This window comes from Magnolia sinica, chromosome 8 (assembly GCF_029962835.1).
Source record: "Magnolia sinica isolate HGM2019 chromosome 8, MsV1, whole genome shotgun sequence".
NCBI classification, from domain to species: domain Eukaryota; kingdom Viridiplantae; phylum Streptophyta; class Magnoliopsida; order Magnoliales; family Magnoliaceae; genus Magnolia; species Magnolia sinica.
In genome coordinates, this window is record NC_080580.1 from 22,908,956 (window position 1) to 22,933,478 (window position 24,523).

The window sequence follows — 24,523 nt, forward strand, 5'->3', positions numbered from 1 at the left end:
AGTCTAATAAGCACCCACCGGTCGATCTTCTCGGTCCGTTGAAATGCCGGTCTCCTTAAGCTTCACTTTGATGGTGGAAGATGAGAAGTGAAAGGCTAGGATGGAGGATTTGGGATGGGAAAGTGGGCCACCAAAATCACATTTCTCTCACATGGAGAAGCTTGGACGTGAGCTCACTTGTTGCTTGGGATAGAGTTGAGAAATGAGAGAGAGAGAGAGAGGGAGAGATGGGATGTAAAGAGAGAGAGTGATGGATGTGAGTGATGGGTGAGGTGATGTGTACTTGACTAGCATGGGTGTGTAAGAGAGAGGGTGAGAAAGGGTTGACTTTGGAGAGAGAAAGCATGGGTTGCTTGTACTTGACATGAGGTGATGGATGGGATTGATTGATGGGATTGATTTGACATATTGTAGAGATTCTCTTGGGATTGCAAACGCGCGGCGTTTTCTTCGAAATAAACGCCGGCTCACATCTTCCTGCCAGGGTATCGGATCGGTGCGAGAGACGCGGCGTCGGAACCGCGGCGACGGTGCGGTCGCAATGGTACAAGTCTTGATTTAAGCCGACTCAAATGTACAACATACGACTTAGGGTCGATCGCAACGTCAATTATACGTCACAGGTTGCCGAAATTCGACAGGAAGGATCGCGGGATTCGACAGACCTCTATCATGTGAACCACGTCGTCATTGAGATCGCAATTGTGAAAACCGCACATCAATCCGACACCCCGTTAGTAAGATATGACTCATCGAATGTAAGGCTCAAATTATGTATCCAGTAACACAAGTAACATTTATTATGCTAGCTCCATTGGACTTGATCCCATGTGGGCCTAAAGCCCACTTTTAAAACATGAAAATTATCAACAAATAGGACAATTGCTACATGACAAATAAGAAGCTAACACATATAAGATAAGCACTATAAGACAAATTTGGATTCTATCCCAAAACTCATCATTAGCCCTCTCCCCATCCCTTAGAAACTAATCATGACCCATGTCCACCTCATTATATACATGTATCTATTGCATGTCTTGATTTGTGCCATATCACTTCAAACAAACAATTGCAACACTCCACTTCATCATTCATCATGCATCACCTACAACCCATAACCCTTATTCATCCATTAGTCAATGCATGTCTAGATTTCTTCCACCTCAGCCAATGCATGCTTAGCACCATCCACCTCAACCATCCACTACCCATACCATATATCACCTTCCACCTTACTTTTAGCACCAATAAAATCCCATAAACTTGCCACATCATCTTGTCACCTCAACCCCCAATTTCCTATATAAGAGTAGGAGCTCTCTTGCACTTATTTTTTTCCTATACTTAGAAAAATTCTAAGATTTTTAGAGAGAGTGAGAGAGAGTGGGGCCAAGGTATGGCCCACCATTAATCAAAGAAGGAGTGGACCATACATCATCATCCAACTATCCATCCATTGAAGTGAGTCTACACCCTTCCCCCCATCCTCCTCATCCTCCTCTTTCTTCCTCTTTTTATTTTCTTCATATGTGTGGCCCCACTAGTGTGGAGTTCTTGTGTGCATGTATTTATGGCTATGGTGGTCAGTAAAGTGACCCATGTCAGTATGGTCTACCATGATGAACATCATATCCACACCCTTCTTATGTAATTCTATTTTTTTAATCTAGATAGTAAGTTCTAAAAATCATATAAAATCGACCATTGTAAGATCAGAGTTGAAACTTAGGAATAATATGAAGCACAACATGAACTAACTCTTGACCAAATTTCATAGCCATCCAACGGTCCAATCATTTATAACATCAAGTTTACTAGGTTGTTATCCAGCAGCACATGCAGGATTTCGATTTGCTTAAAGTGGACCCATTTTTAATTCCTTTAACGAATGTATTAAAAATATATTTTCATTAGATTCGTAAAAAATTGAACCAACTTTCCAATGGTATATAATTAGCCTCAATCGGAATTCGAACAGCTGAGATCTTTGCCTTATACGAAATATGTATTTGGGGGCATGTTATGACCATTCTTGTGTGGTCGATATCCGTGATTCTAACGATCAGATGCATTTGATATTTGTTCTTAACTTAATTGAGATAGTAAATAATCATATGTATGGTCCCTATGATCAGATTCTTTCATGATAAAATTTAAAAAATTTTGAACCGACAGATACTTCCGTAAGGATAAATCTTAAATTGCTTTGTATGGTCCAGATGGATCCAAGGCTTTGTATGGTTGGAAACCTATATACAGCCTAAATGATGCATTACTAAACCATCCATTGGATCGGATTTTCTAACAAAGAATCTAATCATAGAGATTTGATCAATATATTTCATGTGCTACTAGATGTGTATGTTGGATATATGTTGTACATAACATTCATCTTCTTATTGACCCACTTGGGTGTGGGATCACTTGTGATTTATGCATTTTATGAGTTCATCCAATCTGGAAACCCATGTCTATTTTTCTATGTCTCTTATTTATGGTTTACTAGCATGTGGGCCCCACTTACCATTGGATCTATTTAATTTCCTTTGCACTTTCTGTTTATTGAAATTGTCTAAGTACTTAACTGTATTGCATGTAGGTGTCTTTGACACCTTGTAGTGGGCCTCACACTCTGTAGTTAAGGGTCCCACTTTAGGGGATGTTTAATCCTTATATAAGTGAGCTAGGATGTCCCATCATTTTGTCAGGAATGATTCCTAAGTGTTTGGAAATTGGGCCCTAAGTTGTAACGGACCCCATTTTTGAAAATTGTCTGATTATTTGTGTTTTGTACCAACTTTGGGCCTCTATAGTGGACCACACGCTGGAGATATGAGTAGGCCACCACTTGGAACCTTTAACCTATACCAATGAATAGATAAATAATATTTTACTCGGGCTAAATCAGACCCCACATGATCAGGGAGTGGATCCCAAAATGTGGTCAGGCATGGTTGTGCAGAAAATCAAAGTACCTATGTTTGGCCCTATACCAAATATTACGTGTGCACAACCAGTTGATCCAGCTTATAGTTTTTGAAGTACATATATAGTACAACCAAGGGCACCTGATTGGACATTGAAAGGTGGTCCACTGTGATCATGGGACGTACTCAAGATTGGGCCAAAACTAATTCTGCACTATATTTCCTGCACAGTTTCTCCAACTACCCATGTTTAGGCCATCACCGTAAATTGTACTCACCCAACCAATGAGGCCTATCTTATGATTTGTAAAGCCCATACATAGAGCTATCAGGTGGTTATTTTCTTTCACCATATGTAGACCCCACGTGATCATGAATCTGACTCTAAAATGACCCGGAACCAACCCTGCACCAAAAGTTTATTTTACATAGAATTTATGTGGGGCCATGTCGGTGGGATCCACCACCTTCCCAAAGCATTTAATGTAGCACCGAAACTCTGAAAAATAACTTTTAGATATTGTTGGGCTTAAACCTTAAGTGGGTCATCTAGTATGGGCTATCTTGTATGGGCCTTACCTTTCATGTAATGAGGTCCACCTGGCATGTTTTGTAAATGGATGTTGTATAATGTAACACCTCGACTTTTCAGGACTCGGGTACATGATCCGTTTCCCAAAAACCCAAGTGTTAACCTTGAAGGATGGTCAAATTCAAGTATATATTTTTTTCAATTATCAGAGTAAGCAGATGAACGTAGTATGGACAAATCAGCATAAAGGAAAATTTGTATTTTATTTAAAATATACAAAAGGTTGCCCATAATGACTTATACAAACAAATATCCCAAACTTACAATTACAAATGAAATGATGTTACATATAACATAAGAAAAATATAACAAATCTGGAACTGTAAAACCGTATAGCAACTCTTAACAATACAATCATGCATCTTCAGTAGTGGTACTCTACTCCTCATCAGTCTAAACCTAAAAATCGCTTAAGCCACCTGTGTTACCTGTACGGTTATATATTTGATGGATGAGTAACCAACTCAGTATGAATTTTTCTCAAGATTACACATCGCCGCATTAGATAAGCATAGTAATGAAAACATACAAGGCATAGAAAACAATACATGAATGCGATCTTATTAAATGCATGGATGTATGAGTGCACATTAACTAGGGATGCTCATCCAGTTGGCTTTTGGGCAAAACCCATGTAATGTGGCCTGTTACCAGCGAAAGTACATAATACATGCATAGTGTCAAACTCACCAAAAGTGGGTCAATAGTCGATGGTCTGGGAGCTAGCGAAACGATGCCCCAACTAGATCCTATTAGACAAGTGCTACATCATCCAAAATTAGCCACTCGTCATCGCCCGAATGCTATGAATGTATGATTAGCCCAACCGTTATTAATCCATTTACAACCAGCAGGTTTAATAAGCTCAAAGGTCACTACGGGGAGCTCAGAGCCCAACGTAGGCAGACAACTCAGGCATAGTGTCCCATTCCACCATCCCTAGCTCATGAGGCTACTACCTTAGGATGTTTAATGGAACTCAATTGACTAATGGCCAATCATATTCAGTATGTGGGGCTTACCATCACACGGTTGCACAAAGAAAATATCGAACCCATATAGGGAAAATACCAAACAAAGCCACGTAGGGCCAATATCGAAACAAACCACATAGGAAAAATATCAAAATAAGCCACATAGGGCAAGTATCAAAACCATGCGATAAAAGACCATCCTTAAAAACCACTTTGACACAACAACCCTGGATGGTAGGCTCTCATCAATGATCCATCTAGACCACCACTCAATAACCCTAGATCGAAGGTCCATTGCAATCGCCATTAATCGAGTTATATCCCAAGTATGGGTATATATTTATGAGTGAGGGTTTCTCACTAATGTACCAGTTTAAATCTCATAAGCAATCCACAAGTAATCCAATAGCATGAATTAAATATATATGATAAACATTAAGCATGTGATGTAGCAACTCAATTCCAACAATTAACACATATAATTATAAAATGGAGATATCAATCATAAATTAAAATAAAAACTATAACTTAAGCTAATGGGAAAATGGAAAGTTCGAAGGAAAGAATCATCACCTTATATATCGAATCGTCAACTGACGTTGCTAGGAAATGTGTGCACCCTTAGAATTGAATCCTACCATAGATTGTGAAATTACACATGAGATCAATGTTCTACCAAGTATCTATAGTCAAGATTTATATAAACTAGGGTTTGGATTATTTATTTTTATGGTTTTAATATAAAATTAGGGCTTCATCCTAGGGTTTAGTTAAATGCTTAGATGCTAGGATTTGAATCCTAAGTTATTACTATTATTATTATTATTAGTATTGTACAATGGATCAAATAATAATAATATTTATAATAGGAGTATTAATCCATTGCTATTATTAACGATGGTTCCTAAGTTCCTATTTAAGTGTATCGACATTATCTAATATTCTTGTAATGACTAATAATCTTTTAAATAATTCAAGAAATAATAATAGAATCTTCACTAATAATAATATAATAAGAACTAATGCTATTAATTATGTTACAAGTATCATATTAATTTCATAAGAAAAATTATCAATATTTTCTAATACTAATAATGAATCTAGCCATGATAATAGATATTGTGATCTACTAGGAATTATGAAATTCTACAATTAGATCCAAACCTAACATACTATTTATGTCCAGGGTATTAACCTAGAGTTTAGACCACTTAGGTCTAGGATTTTATCTTAGAGTTTATACCTAGGTCCAGACTCTTGGATTAAATTTCTAATTGATGCATTAACAATATGAATAATGTTTTTTTAAAAAATAGTAATCTAATAATGGTTAATGAAAACAACAATTATAATTGATTGAAATGACTTAGCTAACTTGAGCCAGATCTGAGCGAGTTGACTCGATTGGACTTGGCGAGTTTCAGCCGAGTCGACTCTCGCTCCCCTTCTTTCCCTTGCTCCCCTTCTTTCTCTTCTTCTTTCTGCTAAAAGATGTCCAGCGATGGACTCAGCAAATCACAGGCTAACTTGGCCTAATGACTCATCAAGTCGACCTGGGAGCAAAGCACCTCATGGTCACTCTCTTTCTCTCTCTTTCTTTATTTCTTCTTCTTCCCATTTTTCTTTTTCCCAAACCCAATGTCCAGCAAGGTGGCTGGGTTAAACCAGACCCATCTTACTCAACCCAGGCCCCAAACGAGTCGGCAACTCAATTTGAGTCAGCGAGTCGACCCGACTCGGTTCAAGCTGGTGCAACAACGCACCAACTAGCCTTTTCCTCTGTTTTTTTTCTTTTAGCCAACGCATCCAGCCGACCTAGAGCAGGCCCAACTCGGTAGGCTCGGTTCGAACTCACTCCACTTCACATTTCTGACCTGGCAAGGAGTCGGAACCTCACCCTGACTCGACTGGTGAGGTGCTGCAAGAGGCGACCTGCGGCTCTCTCTCTCAGATTCCTTCCTTCTCTCCTCTTTTCTCTTTCTCCTTTCTCTCTTCTTATTCTTTCTTCCCTTTCCAGTCTTTCTTCTTCCTACCTACTAGTAGAAACGTCCAGCAATGGTCGAGACTCGACTCGACTGGTGGCTCGGGCGGGTCAGCTCGGTGCAGCGCCCTCTTCCTCACTTTCTTCTTCTTTCTTTCTCCCTTGCTTTCTCTTTCCGTTTGTCTCTTTTCTTCATTTGTCTCTCTCAACACCATCACTAGATGGTGAGATCCAGTAAGCGACACCCTGAAATGAGTCTGACGCAGCTTGGAGCGGTCGGGAAGATGACCGCTGTTAATGGCGGATCGTAAGACTATGGGTTTTTCTCCATTTCGACTTTGCTAGATGGTGTGGAGGGGCCCAATGGAGCTTTCTGAAGCAAGCTTTCAAAGCTTGGCCGTCGATTTTTTTGATGGGTTTGAGCTTGGAGCTCCCGGCCGATTTTTTGGAAAAGCCGGGCGTTGGTGCGGCTGCTAAGGTCTCTCCCTCTTCTCTGCGTAAAACCCTAGATTTTTAGGGCTAGGATTATGCCACGTGGATGGATAAGATTGATGGAGGAGGGCTCACGCAGATCGTGCCAGCTGCCAGCTTCCGTTTTTGGAAACATGATTTTCCATAGTCCAGATACGCATGGATTTGTGTCCATACGTGTATGCCTCTAGGCGAAGAAACGCCTAGGGTTTCGTAAGCGGGACCGTCCGCACCATATGGGCGGATCAGATCGTTCTTCCGATCACGTGTGCCGGGCCACACCTCCAAGAAACGGACGCTCATCAGCTGGTGGAGGCGAAGAGAGAAACAGAGATTCTCTCTGTTTTGAGAAGGCGCGGGTCAGCCGTGTTTGACCCTAGCCAGCAGTCCGGTGCACTGCGTGTGCACATGCCCTATGCACACACATCATATGAGTGGGATCCACAGTGATGTTTGTGATAAATCCACTCCGTTCATCCCACTTGGTGGGCCCTGTCATAGCTTCTGACCAAAGATGGGGCAGATCTAAATCTTAAGTGGGCCATACTCCTAAACTTCTAGTCCCAACGGCGATTTTTTGTCAATCTAATGCTTGGATCTTCCTTGAATATTAGCGGTTGAAATGATTCTAGGGATCCTAAGAATTATTCGGGCATGACATACAAGTTGATATGGAACTCAAATGGGCCGCGGTACATGATTCTTGGAGTTTTCCCAACATTTAACTGTCAGATTGCCCCCAGATGTTGATCTAATCGAACCCCAAATGATCCTTAAGTTACTCAGTCCACAATTATGATGTATGTCTCCATCCAACCATTCAATTAGGTTATTTTGAGCAAATACACATCTTTATGGTTATGTATGCTCGATTGCAGCATTCGTCCTATAACCCAATGGTTGAATTGATTCAAATCGCTAATCCATTGCCCTAATAGTCCTAAGAGCCATCTAAGGGGACTTGGGTACCTGATTTAATATGTAGGTGGCCCAAAATATCGGATTTGTGTGTCTACAGGGTGATACCCAATGATCTTTAAAGATTTAATGTTAAGCTCTTTTCCTAATCTGGTTTGATTAACAATTTAGGAGTTCGAGGGTTGGTTACGTGGAATCTTATAGAAATTTTTGAATTGAATGACCAACTTTGATATATTGGAGTGGGGATTTCTTTTGACAGTTGGATTTTTTACTGAAATGCATACGGACATTCATTTAGCCTAGGTTCGTATTTATACTCAATTGGGTTACCCAGTGGCACCCGAGCATGGAAGAGCACTGGACATTACATATAACTTGTAAAATATTTAGTGGACAGATCTTGCTATCCAAATGTTCTCTTAAGACATAGGTGGCCTTGGGCCCATCTAAATGATGAAACCCTAAGGCCCAAGCAGGCCCAATACTAAGAGAAATCGTTAGGGAATGAGAAACCCACAATGGTTACCTTTTTTGAGCCTGTTAGGCAGACCCATTGCCTACTGAGGTAGCATACCTTTCATACTACCTCGAGTTAAGTGGACCACGCTTAGAGCGACCTGTTTTACAATGCATAAACTGGATAATTGGACTTTTCTTAATTTGTTGTATACGTGGCTAGTGGACCCGATGTGATATATGACATGAAAGATGTTAGCATGTTATCCTTTATGTTTGAGATTGTGCATTGTTTCTAGTCAGTGGAATGTGTGGCGCCCACTTAGTTGGGAAACTAGATCTCCACCATTGAAAGCGTTGTGGTTGGCCATTTATGTCTTTGGGTTGGTCTATTGGTTCACCAAGTGGGACTCATACTTGACCTATATGACCCCATGCCTTATATGTAGTTCAAGTCCAGTGTGGAAGTCACACTAAGTAGGACTAGTGATGGGTGAGATGATGATACATGTATGGTAACGTGATAATGATGATTATGAGTTGTTAATTGAAATGATAGCTATGATTTAATGGATGGTGAATTATAGCATATGCATTGATGATGGATGAGTAATTATTTATAGTACTTATGACATTGTTTATGTTAATCATGAAGTGAAAATGATTCTCATGATAATGATGATGATATTATACACACACACACACACACACACACATACATATATACATGATGACAAAACATGCTAATTGACTACCGTGCTTGATATCCAAGTGATAATAATGCATGTATTGATTGTCGTGATGATAATGTGGATAAGAAAATCATATTTTACTTGATGCATGGATAATGATAAATAAATGATGTTGGTAGACGTAAGGATAACCTTATGTATGATAGACAACTAATGTTTAGGGCATGTATAATGATAGTATTGGACATTGGCCATGATATTGACGATGCATGTGAATCCCTATATGCTATATACTCTATGCACATGATTGCATGATACATGTTATGAGGATAAATTTAATGTTGAATGATGTCTATGATAATGATGATATATGTTAAAACTTGTGTACCACCATAACCTATGCACTTTATGTATGTGTGTGTTATAAGAGTCATAGTGGCCATTTGTTAAGTATTCACAAGAGGTATAGGGCCTCAGTGTATTATGAAGACACTTAAATATATGGACCCTCACATCACATTGGCTATTCTTGTGTTTAGGCCGATTATTGTTTATATCTGATAGTCATGCTAGTATACCTAGTCTAGTAGGACACACTGAGAATATGCTTAGTATAGCATCATGATACATGCCCATATGCATCATTTGCATGCTTGTTATGAGAAGTGATTGGTCATAACATATGACATTGGACAGATTATTTATGGGACTCCCTGATAGACGGAGTTGCCCCACATGAGCACGCGATACGCGCAGGATTGATGTATGATTGGATAATGTGATTCATGCACCTTGCATTGCATGATTCGATTGTTGTACGACCTAGTGACATCAGGGTCGTAGCCTCCACAGGCATAGCATGGATGACAGGATTGGATATTAAAAATACTTGATTCTAAGCACTGGCGCGCAATGATATCTTTGGGTGAAAGTCTCCGAACCCTTATGGTACTAAGAGGATGCTCTAACATTAAGACCGAGTGGATACATGAGCGTATGAGGGCCGGATATCAATAGGTCGCGTCTCCCACTATGTCGTGCTCGCTTGAAAGGGAGTGTGGCCTTACCTACCCAAGTGAGGGGGCAATGATTAGGCTGAGTCTGACCCATCTTGAGGAATGGGTCTGCTATCGACGAGCCAGGCCTGATATTGGCATGCGGATAATGAGGTCTCTTCCACTTACCCAGTTGTGCACTTAGATGGGGTGGCAAGCTGGTGTTAAGTGTACTAGACCCTGATGATTATCTAGAGAGGAACTGTACTGATATGTGGATTCAGATGAGGACTTGTATGCTTGAGTTGCATCTTGCATATGACATTTGGCCAGGTAGGTCTTGCATCGCATAACCTTGGCACGGCTGATAGTATTCATGTATGGTATTGATATTGTGACGCCCCATCATTATTGCACACATGGGCGGACACACATGAGTGGATGCTGATGTGGGCAGGGCCTAAGGGCCTGGGCGAGCTACCAGTTGTTGGTAGGCTGTTGTGTATACAGTGGGGCGGAACCTTGTCCCACATCGAAAGCGTTGTGGTGGTTATATGTGGATTTACTGAGTATGAGTTGCGTACTCAACATCTGACTCATTCATTCATTCATTCACTATTCACTTGGGCTAGTGGTGCGCAATAAATCATTATGTGAGCCTTTGCTATGTCTATGATTTCGGTTGGGTACGCGACTAACCTGAGATCAGGAGTTTCGTAAGCCCCGTATCCTAGACCATACCGTTCCATAGGCTTCCACGGTCTTCCCGGTCGAATTCCGGCAACCTTCGACCCTTAACCGGTATTTGCGCGCGACCCTGATTCTCATGACGTCAACCCGAGTCGACTCAACCCAGGACTTATACCTTAGCGACCGTGTCGTCGCCGCGGTTCCGATGCCGCGACTTGCGCGCTAAGGCGATACCCTGGTTGGGAGATGTGAGCCACCGTTCGGTGTGAGGAAAACGCCACGCGTGTGAATTCCGAGGGAATCTCTACAATGTGTTACATCAATCAATCAATCCCATCAATCCCATCATGTCAAGTACACATCACCTTTCACCTTTTCCCAAGCAAGCCCCAAAGTCAAAAAGTTCTTACACAAGCCTTACCTTCTCTTACAACTTTTGCCAAAAAAGTCAAAAAGAGTTCTTACACCCATCCCTCTCTCTCATCCATCACTCCATCACCCATCACTCTCTCTCTCTCTCTCTCTCTCTCTCTCTCTCTCTCTCTCTCTCCCTCACAAGTCTCTCTCAATTTCAAACTCTCCCATAAGCAAAAATCCCATACGTATGAGTCCTCCCATGGTGAGAAAATGCAAGTGTGGCCCACCTTTCCATCCTTAGATCTCTCATCTCAACCATCCATTTCTCATCTTCCTCCATCAAAGAGAAGCACAAGGAGCTAAAGAAGCCAAGGGAGTAAGAAGATCAAGTGGTGGGTGCCTTGATAGGGTAGCTTTTGATGTTTTTAAGATGGGCCAAGTGAGGCCAACCGATCAATGGTTTGGATCTCACTTTGGACCCTAAGATGTGGCCGATGACCCACTTGGATCATCATGATCATTCCATGATGGGGCCATTCTCCATGGACCCCATCATGATGTTTATTTCCTTGCATGCTTAGGGTCATCTAGACCGTCTATTTTAGTGGAGAAGGGATCTCCACCGTTGGATTTCGATTTCATGGACCCACATGTAATGGGACCCACTTGATGTATGATTTAGTGCAAGGGAGGGCCCATAGTGCCAGGGTCCCTCCATCACGCGGGTCTCACTCTCTATCTCTCTATTTCTTTTTTTATATGTGTGATCATAACAGGGTTGTATGGCCCACTTGGATGGATCCCACCCTGAAACATGCATCCTATCCAAGCCATCTACAAGTGGGCCCACTTTGTGTGTAGTATCCACACCATCCTCCATGAGGTGGCCCACATAAGCAAGGCCCACCTCTAGTGTATTTACAAGAGTCTAGCGTCCAGGGACGCTGGACGTTTTGTGGGAAATGCAAATATTAGCTTGGTTTGGGGGTGGTCCACTTGTGTAGGCTCCATCTTGATGTATGTCTTCAATCCATACCATCCATTCCTTTCTCAAGCCCCTTCTAGGCGTTGAGCCGAAAGATGGGACCAATTGGACCTTCGGACGGGCCATACCATACCAAATAGTGGTTTTCACCATTGAAACCTCTCCTAATTTCCTATACGCCAAAATATGTCCGATATTGGACTTGTTTTGCTCGTGTTGAGCCATGGAAGGCCATTGGACGGTGTAGATTGTCAAAATATGGACCCCACCTGTAAAATCCTTAGAAAAACAAAAATTAAAAAAATATATATAAACTTAACACAGCAGCAAAGGCAGCCTCTCACGACTGTAGTCGTGGGCCCCACCTTGATGTTTATATACCATCTAAACCGCTCATAGGCTTGGCCACTACCCGACGTGGGCCCACCCCAAAATCAGCCTGATCCAAGACTTAGGTGGCCCACACCGTATGAAACAGTGGGATTGAACCTCTACCTTTGAAATCCTTTTGGGGTCCACAGAAGTTTTGGATCAGGGTGAAATTTATTTTCACCCTTCATCTAGGCCCACGTGGCCTTATCAACGGGTTGGATGGCATATTAACATTATGGTGGGCCCCACATGGAGCCCACAGTGATGCAAGTGTTTTATTCCCACCGTCCAGGGACGGTGGGTGGGCTGGCTGTGTACGTGTGCGTGTGTGTGTTGGTGTGTGTTTATATATTTATATTTATAATATTATATGTTATATATATATATATTATATTATATTATATTTACATATATATATATTATATTATATTATATATAATTTATTGATGGTTGAGGCCCACTTTGATATATATATATATATATATATATATATATATTTAATATAATGATGGTGGGAGGCCCATTTCAGTTATTTTTGGCCCGTGATTGAGGCCCACTTTGATGTATATGTAAGGCCCATGGGTGGAGGCCCATTTAATGCATTAAGGACCCATGGGTTAAGGCCCATTAAAGGACCTATGGGTTGAGGCCCATTTGATGTACATATGAGGCCCAATTGGCGAGGCCCATTTGATACACATAAGGCCCATGAGATTAAGCCCAATTGATGCACTCTAAGGCCCACGGGTCATGGTCCATTGCAATGCACATAGGGCCCATTGGTGCGGCCCAATGATGTGGCCCACTTGGTGAATATAAGGCCCATATGACATGGCCCATTTGACGTATTTAAGGCCCAATGGGATGTACCTAAGGTCCATTGCAATGTACAATCCCAACATGGGTTATGTAATGATGTTTACGTCGAGCTGTACCTTGGGAACAATGGCGGTTTGACGTCCACATTGCAAGTATAGTGTTGGTTAAATGTCCGCATTATGACTTTTCCTAGGGTCCATGCGTGTAATGTGTAGGCCGTCTAGGCCCATCTTCGTTATGAACATCATCCATCCCATATAACATGTTTAGTTCCATGATTCATGATCATATGCATCATATGTATGCTTGATATGAGAAATGACCGATCATAGCATATGCCTTAGGGCAGATTTAGGGGCTCCCATACAAGGGGTGTTGCCCTACATGAGCGCACAATACGCGCATGATTGCTGTATGACTGGATAGTGTGATTCATGCATTCGCATTGTGTGATATGGTTACTGTACGCCCTAGCGACATCAGGACCGTAGCCTCCACAAACGTATCATGGTTGGCAGGATTGGATACCGAAAATACTGTTCTACATGGAGTGCGATAGATATCCCTGGGTGAAAGTTCCTAAACCCTTATGGTACCAAGAGGTTACTCCAACGTCTAGACCGAGTGGGTGCATGAGCGCCGAGTGCCGATTACCAGACGGTTGCGCTTTCCACTGTGTCGTGGTCGGTTGGAAGGGGGTGCGGCCTTACCCGCCCGAGAGTAGGGGGCAATGCTAGGCTGAGTCTGACCAGCTCGAGGAATGGGTCCGCTATTGACGAGCCGAGCCCGATATTGGCAGGCGGATAGTGAGGTCTTTTCCACTCACCTTATTGCGCGCGATGGGGCGGCAATCTGGCTTGGAGTGTACTAGACCCCGGTGATATTTCAGATTTTGAGCTGTATCGATATGTGGACTTAGATGAGGATTTGTATGCTTGAGTTGCATTTCGCATTGCATGGCCTTGGTATGGCCGACATCATCCTTTGCACCGCATGGCCTTGGTACGGCTAATGGTATTCTTGGCATTCATCAGCATGTTCTGCATTACTCTGATACTGCATGACTGCATTACCACCTTGAGCATACACTTTCACCGCCCTCTAAGCTTTCTATAAGCTTATGCACGACTATTGCGTGCAGGTGACGTTAGATCGCAGCAGCGCTGAGGCTTGAGCACGTAGCAGATCTTTTTGGAGCTTTTTATCTATCTTCATTGTATTTCCCTTTATGCTCATTGTACTTATAAAGTTTTTGATCATAGTGGAAATGTGATGGAGTTTTTGGTTGTTGTTTGTGGGTTATGCCTTTGGTTATGCTTATTACGAATCAAACTGATGTTGAAAATCCTCCTTGTAGCATCCCAGGATCGGAACCTAGCGAATGGGCGTTGGGAGCCGAGAATGGGGTTCTACGGAGGTCATTGGCGCCGGATTCGAGCTACCAGTGGTTGGCAGGCTATTGTGCACACAGTGAAGGTAGAACCTTGTCCCACATATTCATGGATTTGTCAGGATTTGCATATTACATTGCATCTTAGCATATGACATTTGGTTTATTATGTCCTTATATTCAAACGATTATACGTCAACCTTGTCATTGCTCTTCTATCATATGCCATAGAGTAGAAAATGAAATTTGATTATCTTGTTCATGATGATTGACTATTTTAATGTTCATGGTCGCTTGTTTAGTGACATGCCTATTATTGATGTCATATTCATGATAACCTGTGTAGTTGTACACATGATTGAATGATAACCTACTCACCTATGATAACATGACTGGTTGATAACATGCCTATGATTGTTTTGGATGTCTTTACGGGAGCGCCTTGATAAGACGTGTTTTACTCTTGGCATGCAGTAGACTCATGAGCTGTGGTTTGTTCATATGTATGACTTATACTCTTGAAGGATGCATACAAGAGATGTTGGAGTTTGCTATTGTTTCATTCATTACCGTTAAGTCAGTGCACCATATTATGTGTGACATGTCGAACAGGTTCGTCTCTTCAATATGCGTTGATACCATTTACAAAATGTGTAACTACTTAAACAGATTAACCGTTTAAAAAAATCACACTGAAAATCCCCTTGTAGGACCTCAGGATCGGAATCTGGAATATGGGTGTTGGGAGCCGATAATGGGATATTACGGAGGCTGTCAGTGTCAGATTCGGCGATTGGAAATTTTGTGAGCTTGGTTTTCGAGTTTAGGGTGTATCATGCAGACTACTTGAAATGACTGATAGGAACACTAGATTTTGGTGGTCTCCTTCGACAGCGATGGTGGGAACACCACGTGATGAGAATTTATATAAAATCAAGTGGCTTTGGCCTTGTAAAACCAAGGCCTAATGCAATTGCGAGCCCAATTCACAGGGTCCAATCATAAGGTATCATCTCCCCTCCATCATCACCACAGTCTTAGGGATTGTTTCATCTCCTTCTGAATCACATGTATACACATACCAAGTAGACCAGAGTTAGGGCCTTAGGGTGTCAGATTCCAGCATCTCTATTGTTTTATAATGGCCATCCCTAGAACCTTATTTGGAGGATTTAACATTACCGCAACCCTAAGTGAGCTTAACAGCCATGATCGTCAGTGATATGTAGGGTTGACTCTGAGTAAGATGATGTCAACAGATGCATGATTGTATGGACAACTCTGATACCAAATGTAAGAAGATTTCCAGATAGAATCATCGTGCGTTGTGTAATGGGAACGATATATGAGTCATATGCACATATTTGAGTCGGCCATCAATGTCGACTATCGATGTCGCCAGAGAGAATATTAGAAATGACATTCTACTCCTTTCCACCGCTGGTTGACGGGGCTTTCATTACTGCCAGAATATATGATGAGAGAGGGGACTAGTGCTGGTTTTATGATAATGAATAGAAAGTGGATGAATTCAATCAATAGTAGTCTCTTCACCACTATCTTTTCATCTATGACTCTCTCGGGAAAGAAACCGTTGCTAGTTAGACTCTTAAAGAAAAATATCGTATGATACTCTAATAGTCCACGAGGGTCTACACACGACCTTTTTTTATGGGTCTCACCTAATTAGTGTCTTGATGATCCAAGCCGTTCACAATGTTACTCACATTGATAATGCCATGTGTGACCCACTAATATCTTAAATTAACAATACAATATATTTCTACATCTCAAAGAAATTTTGGTTTATGAGTGGTGAATAAACTTCATACTTAGATATAAAGTAATTGGCATTTTAAACTCTTCACTGGTGGAAATAAAAATGTTTATCTTTCCCTCATGGGTGCTGATTATTAGGAGATAACGGAAGCACACAGAGATGAATCAAGAAAAGTATTCCAATCATACAATTAAGTCAAAAAAAAAAACTTCTAATTTAATGTCGAAAAATTCTTATGGGAAAAAACCACGGCACAAAGCGATAGATATTCACTATGAAAGCAAAAATTACAAGAGATAGAGATTACTCAGATTCGAACAAGCCTCGAATCACCTAAGCTATATCCTTGAAACACTGAGAGCGAATTAGAAAGCTCTGATATACACCCTAATCCCAATTACACTCATATTTATAAACTATAGGTGAATCACAATTGAAATAGGAAACAAATCTCGTAATTATGCAACTCTGCGCGATCGTTCGATGGCATTGATAGACTGTCGAGGTCATTGAACCCTTTCAATGTCATTAAACTAAACATCAAAACGTTCCGGTGACTAAACATATATTTTTCAATGGCACTTTGATGGGACTCTGATGTCATCGAACGACCTTCAATAGCATCGAACCCCACTCGATGACATCGAGTAGGATACTCAAAGTGTCCAGCAACTAACATGGAAAATTTTGAATTTTTACAATGGCATCAAGTAGGACTTCGATGGCATCAAAGTCTGCTCGATGGCATCAAACTGTCATCATCAGACTTGTTGATTTACATATTTAAGACATCAATCAACAATGATTGTAGTACACATGTGTGTTAGATGCCAAACTTTCACAACCGACAACTGAATAATGCAATTTTGAGTCAAATGAACAAGTAATCATCACAGTTTGTAAGATAAATTCTTTTTCAATCATAAAATTTTGCTTACAAGCTGGTCGGAACCAATGCAAGGATGTACATCCCATCTACTGCACCAACATAATTATAGAAGTTTCTAATAATTTAATCACAAATAATATTTAGTTTTGTTTCTTAGTACATAATAATTTCGTATATTGCATACCGCATAATGACCGACTTGACATATTTTTGGGTGTCCCACTTATATGGTTAAGCAATTTTACTAAAGTGGTTAATTATGTACACTTTAAGAAGACCCGTACAAACCACTTTTAAAATAAAGCTTATTCTACAAGGACTTGAAGAGAAAATGCCTCATACTCGGATGGGTAATTGGAAATTATCTTCTAACAAGTTGGCTATTTTGAAGGTGAGTTTTGGGATCAAATGCTTGTTAAATCATATCAGTCATTGCTTGTTTTGCCTCTGGCTCAACTCCGTACACTTCCTTCCTCATTGTTATTTTGTCATGGGTTTGTAAGAATTCTATAAGGGAGGTCTTATTGATCAACGGTCTGGATTATTTTAAGTGTTGGATAATGTAATTGAGTGCATTGGTGGAACGGCCACTAAGTTGTGATGCATCTAAAAAATCATGTAAGGGATGAAATGCTATAATTGTAATACACAAATAGTATCCAAGTGAGACTGAGATTATCAAATTTGTATGGAGGCACCTTTAGGGAGATGAGTTTTAATGGATTTCAAACTCTTTTGCCCTCTGTAACTATAAAACATGGCTGGGTCCTTAATCTAACACATCAACGGAAGCTACAATTTTCATCAGGGCTTCTCTAAGCGTGTGAGGAGAGGAAGACTGCGGCATCAAGCATACAATAATGTCATCCTAACAAGGTATGCTATTTCATTTATCTGATCTTCATACTCAATGCATAGCAAGATCCTTTTGCAATTCTGCGTAAAGTATTACAAGGTTCACTTCAAAACCTTACCACCCAACAATATCAATGATCATCTCCATTACTACATTGATGAGTGCAGTGCCAGGTTCAAAGATTTCAAATGTTGATTTAACCAGTGTTTAGGAGAATTATTTTGGGTATCCACTTGATTGAGTCATTAAAAAGGACCGTGATCCAATGGTTCAAGTCGAAGGGTATTCTATCATAATGCGTTGAGATTTATTCTAGAAAACCTTTTCTGTTAGCGTGGTCAAAATTCCAAGTTTGTGCATGACTGTAGCTTGTCAAAGACCGACTGATAGAGTAAAATCCAAGCCAGAGCCAAACCCAGCCCATAATAATTATTCATGTTCTGGCCTAATTTAAACTTGAGAAAGATATAGATTGTATGCTAGTTGTGCCCATAATAATTACTCATGTTCCAGCCTAATTTAAACTTGAGAAAGATATAGATTGTATGCGACGTGTGCCCAATCATGCCCAAGTTCGCCTCATTGATAGCCTCGTCCCAGTAAGAGTCGGGTTTAATTTGAATAAATGAGGCAAAACATCAAATATCTCTACTTTTGTTAATTGACCAGGCAAGGGTGCCATGCGGCTAACCACTATCTGCCCTACTTTGCCATGATCCAGTGGGCCTATATCATGGCCATGCGAAAATGTCTTGCCCCTATCAGATTATATTAGCCATCTGATTAAATAGGAAATACAAATAATGGTCCACATTTAACAGTGCTCAAGATAATCTAATGAGAGATCTTCTGATAACCTCTAATCTATAGTGTGGCCCAAAAATTGCACCAGAACTAAGCCACACCATGTAAAGTTTCCCCGGAACAAACAAAGCTAGATCAAGCATAGCATGTTTGGAAATGGTGCGTGGTGGGCCACACACAACTGAGATCGTGTTATATCAAAACCATTCAATCATTTTTTTGAGATTATTTTAAGAAATGAACCCAAGAATGAAGAAGATCCAAAGCTCAAGTGAATCACACCACAAAAAATTAAGACCCATCAAGATGTTTATTTGCCATCTAACATGTTCATAAGGTTATACAACCAGTAGGCAGGGTTAAAAAACAAATGTCAAATTGGTCCAAAACTTATGTGACGCCATAAATTTTTCAATGGTAGTCGCTCAATTATTCCTGCATTTTGTGGCATGGTCCAGCTGAGCTTTAAATCTGGCTCGTGTTATTTGCTCAAGGTCTAAAACAATCTCCCCAAATGAACAGACCGTTTGGATATAACACATACATCATGGTGGGCCTACAGAGGTTGATGATGTCAACCCACCATCGAGGTCAGTGGTGTGTAGCACACCACGCAATCCACTTCCGGCATATTTCCTCCAACTAGGTCCGGAGGCATGGATTGACATCAAAGTCGTATGCAACTTCCCTGAGTTGACTCGGACTCGGTCGAGTCAGCGTCTAAAATAAGCCTAATTCGACTCAACTCGGACGAGTCACCCCCTGACTCTACTCGGGACCGGACGAGTCAGTGCCCGATCCTTCAATCCATTAGCAGGCAGGGTCAAGGACAGGCCTGTGATATTTTCCACCGTCCAATTCCAAGCCCAAAGAGGGCGGGGTTGATTTAGGCTTCGGCCAGCCCAGCCCATTATCACAGACACTCCCATTCAACTACCAAACCGTACCCTTGGCGCCAAAAATCTGAGAGTTTTCCCGCCATCGACATTTCTTTGAGAAAAACTTCGATACACCGGATGAGCATGATGGATAATACACATGCGCTAATATACTGAATACTTTTAATATAATTAATAAAAATTTAACTGTCGAAATTATATATAAGCTTAATATGTTTAATAAAACAAAACCCATTAGTGGATATTTATTAGACGATTAAGATAAAAAATCCAACAGTCCCGTTTCAACAAACAAGTTTCCACTAATCAGAGATTAAATTTATTTCAAGAATCTGAATTTTGATTTATCACTTATAAAACTGTGAATCCCACAATCTAGTCGGTATATATTTATTTAATATTTCTCCGGATACAGTTTATGAGTGCCGGCGTACCAAGTGTCATTCACAGCTAGAGTCTCTTTTCACTTCTCCTCACATGAGAAAAATTTTGATACTCTGACAGACTGTGATGGATAATACACATGCATTTAGAAGTAGCATACTTAGAATAAAATTAGTTGAATCGAACCGTCCAAATTATTGTACCGAGCGTAATTATACACGGCACAAAAATAAATATTATTTGATTATGTGTATATAAGATTGATCGACATTTATTGAACGGTTATAGATGAAAAATACTCAACTGACCTATTTCCACAAACACGTCCACGAATCAGCGGATAGGATTATTCAATCAATCTGATATTAGGACCGTGACTTCAAGACAGTGGGCTGAACAATCCAGTCGGTTTTATTGAGTTAAAATATGCCACGTGTGTATTGTCTGTGTGCCTGCGTATAAGCTTCATACGCATCCAGAGTATCATATAAACTCCTCTTCTTCCATCCCCAACAACGCCAGAGAGAGAGAGAGAGAGAGAGAGAGATGGACGATTCGCCGCAGCCCATCGTCGCCGGTCGCCGGAGAAGCAAAGGCGCCGATGCAGCAGCTCGGGCAGACGCCCTGGAGCGCCTCAGAGCCCTCCGATCTGGAGGCCGCCGATCCGAAAGTAGCTTCCAGATCAAGATGGAAGAACCTGTCTACGACACTGTCGCCGAGAACGAGTACGCAGCCCTCGTCGCCAAACGCCGTGAGGCGGCCCGTGACTTCATCGTCGACGATGACGGCCTCGGGTATGGTGATGAAGGTGAAGAAGAGGACTGGTCCCAGGCGGGGCTCTCACCTTCTGACGAATCGGACGGCGAATTGGGAAAACCCAAGAAAAAGAAGGTGGTCGTGAAGAAAGATCCGCAACCCAAGAAGCCGTCTTCTTCACTTTCAGCTGCTGCCGCTCTGATGGGGAAGCAACGGTTGTCATCAATGTTCACGTCTTCAGTTTTCAAGAAGAGTAGGGATGATAAGGGAAAAGGGTCGTCGGCAGTGGAGAGCATTGTCGATGATGTAATTGCCGAGTTCGCACCTGATGAAGCTGATAGAGAGAGACGGAGGCGGGCCCCACCATCCGGCGTGAAGAGCTTCACCCAGAGCGTTCCTATTAAGAATGAAAATCAACCTGCCTTTGTGAATTCCGTAGTTGAACCAGAACAAAATGTTGTCTTATGCGATCACGTGAATGCGGGAATTCAAGGAAATAGCGATTTGGGTTGTCAAAATAATCTGCCGTTGGAAGTGAAAGAGGATACGGTTTTGAATTTTGAAGTGGGTTCCGATCGGATTTCCCAGCCAAACGGTTCATCGGAAGATGTAAAGGTGGACACGGAGATGGCATTGGATAACAAGGAAGCGAAAGCAGAAGCAGTGCAGAGTGAGGTGTTTTCCCTCAATGCCAAGGTTAAGGTGGAAAGCAATCCTGCTTTGAGTGCTGCGGCTGGATGGAAGGAATTTTGTCAAGTAGAGAATGGGAATGGTGGTTTTGATGGTGTGGCTGCCATGTCTTGTGAGGAGAAGTCCGACCTTGCACTGGATTCAGATGGGTCCCTGCCATTTTACATGATCGACGCTTATGAGGAGCTCTATGGTGCTAACCTTGGCAATCTATATCTTTTTGGGAAGGTACACAACTTCTGTTGGTTTTATCTTCTTTTAATTTTAGTTCTTTATGTGTTCCGAAATTTCGTGATATGTATAACAGAATGATGTAGGAATGTGAATGGGCTGATCTTGGGTATTTACCATGTCCTTGTGCATAAATTTTAGGGTCTGTTTAGGTAAAGGATACCCTAACATTGGGAATTGGAATTAAGCCTTAATCCCGATTTTGGCAGGCTCCATGCTTTCCATGTCAGATTTGCATGCATGAAGTTGTGCTTTGCCCTACTTAATCACAAGCTTTTATCTTTTTTACTTCTTTATTTTTTTTTTAAAGAACTAAAGAGAGGGCTTCTGATGTGGATGTTGTGGGGTGCGCCAAAATCGGGATTTAGGCATAATCCCGATTTTCTGTGATCTCCTACCCAAATGGGCCAGAGATGCTTCATGTTATTGTTAAAATTTTGAATGGGCATCTTGTGTATGTATTAATTGAACTTGTGTAAAAGCGGCTCTGAATTTCAAAACTTGATTTAAGTTGGGTGATCTTGACTGTTCTGCTTCTTAGAAGAATCTGAAATACATTAAATAATTTACTTCAAAGTGTCAAAAGATGGATAGGAAATGATTGACAATGCTGTGATGATGATGATGAGACTTGCATGCAAGTATGCATAATTACGTACATCTGTAGAAGGATATATTCAAAGAGTTTTGCATCAAAGTTCTATGTTCGTTCTTACGTTACCCTCATTGCATCCTTGTCCTGACTAGTCAGTGTTGGCTTAATGAATTTTGTTTGGCCAACCATTCATTTTGATGGCCTCATCTTCAATAAGTGATCAAGCTTTCCATGTAAGTTCTCACCGCCTCGATCCAAGTCCTACACCTTCCCCACTCCTTCCTTCCCGGCCCTTCAACCTCAATCAAAGTTTCCCTCGTTGCAATGTCTTAGTTGTCGTAGCGCATGGACAAACCATCTCATTCGGCAGCCCACTTTATTTCCTATTGGTCACATCAATTAAAAATAAAAAATCAAAGATCCCTAAGGAGTTGCAGCTGATTGAAGCTAATGGAATTCAAATCTCGAGGCCATAGGGAATGTAGAGCTACTTTGCGAGCTTTCTTGTTGGTACTTTCCAGTGTTTTCAGTAGCACTTGTAGTGTAGCTCCCTGGTAGCATAGGCTACAAAGCATGGGTGTGTGGGGGTGTGAGTATGTGGGTGTGTGTTGGGTGTGAGTGCATTGGTTAAAAAAAACTATAGGGCATGTAGTGTGTAGTGCAGGTAGCGTATGCTACTTGAAATCTCTCTCTCTCTCTGTCTCTCTCTCTTTTTTATAAGTTTTTTTTTTTTTCTATGCTAGCTCAACACCTATTTTAAAATGGTGGTGACTCATCCCCATCACACATGTTACTACATTAGATCAATCTGGACCATCCAAATTGTGGTCCATATTGATCAATCCGGACCATCCAAATTATGGTCCGTATTGTGAATTTATGATGTTTCAATAAATAAAAAAAGAGGTCGCACTTAAAGATGTCTGAAGGCAAAGAGATAGAAAGATTTTGCATGGAAATCTGGTTGATGATCCAGATTCACAGTAAAAAAACTCTAGGAATTATGCATTTTGTAATTTTTATCACATTTATCTATTATTTTAATAAAAAATTATTAAGTATCGTGTAGCTTACACTATACGCTATGTAGCTTATGCTACACGCTATAAAGGGCCAAATGCTATGCTATACGCTATGTGCTATTTAAAACAATGGTACTTTTTGATTGATGCATACTAGGTACACGTGTAGAAGTTGAAGAAATATAGGAGCAGATGGTCATTGGTGCAAGAACACTCAGAAGTTAACTTCTCATGATCTAGGGCCAACTATTGTGAAATGGTTTAGTAGATCAAAGGCATTAGTAGCTTTGGGACCATGTAGGAGAAGATTACTGCAAATGCTTTGGCTCTTAAAGTAGCTTAATTCCTACCTTCTGTTGTCTCTCTTCCATGCACTTAATTGCTTCCACTCCTCTTCCTTCCTCTTTTATATGCGCTTCGAATATAGAAGTAGAAGATCACCCACTCGGCCTTGTGATTAGTCCATTAACATTAGCCCAGAAGTTTTTACCCTTCAAACAGCTCTGGACTGAATGAGTCCAGATGTGGTTTTATTTCAATTTCTGAGACAATGCTAGCTCTTGGATTGTCAATAGTCATTGGAAGTTGTATTGAAAATTTTCCAATTTGTATTAAATTACTGCCCATAAGTTGATTAGATATTACCATTCCCAGTTCCAGAGTTGGTGATTTGTTAGTCTTGGTGCAGTCTGCTTGATCAAGAGAGACAATGGAGAAATAAAGAAAAATGAAAATAACTGAAGAATCTACCAGATGAAGCTCAGTAGTTATGAAAAAAAATGTAGTTTCTATTTCGAAGAGATTCTATTTACTGAATTTCTTATCCTATAGAAGTTTCCTTTAGTAAAACAAAGATCAGATTGAATTCTAATGGTCAAGGAGCTAGCAGAATGCTAAGTCAAAAGGAACATGGCAAAGCGTCCCCATGCAATCTTGTAAAAGATATTTTTCTAACACCTCTTACTGTTGGGTGAAGAATCCCTTTCTCTTCT

General features: G+C 40.9%; 1 protein-coding gene across 1 annotated transcript in view; it reads left to right on the forward strand.

The window, feature by feature from the left end:
* The first annotated feature begins 20,756 nt into the window (after window positions 1–20,756).
* The window catches only part of LOC131253082 (DNA polymerase alpha catalytic subunit), a 36,449-nt gene continuing 32,682 nt past the window's right edge, over window positions 20,757–24,523 (forward strand). The window contains exon 1 of the mRNA XM_058253909.1: window positions 20,757–21,911. Coding sequence (XP_058109892.1) covers window positions 20,784–21,911 — 1,128 coding nt within the window. The 5' untranslated portion in view covers window positions 20,757–20,783. The remainder of the gene's footprint in view (window positions 21,912–24,523) is intronic.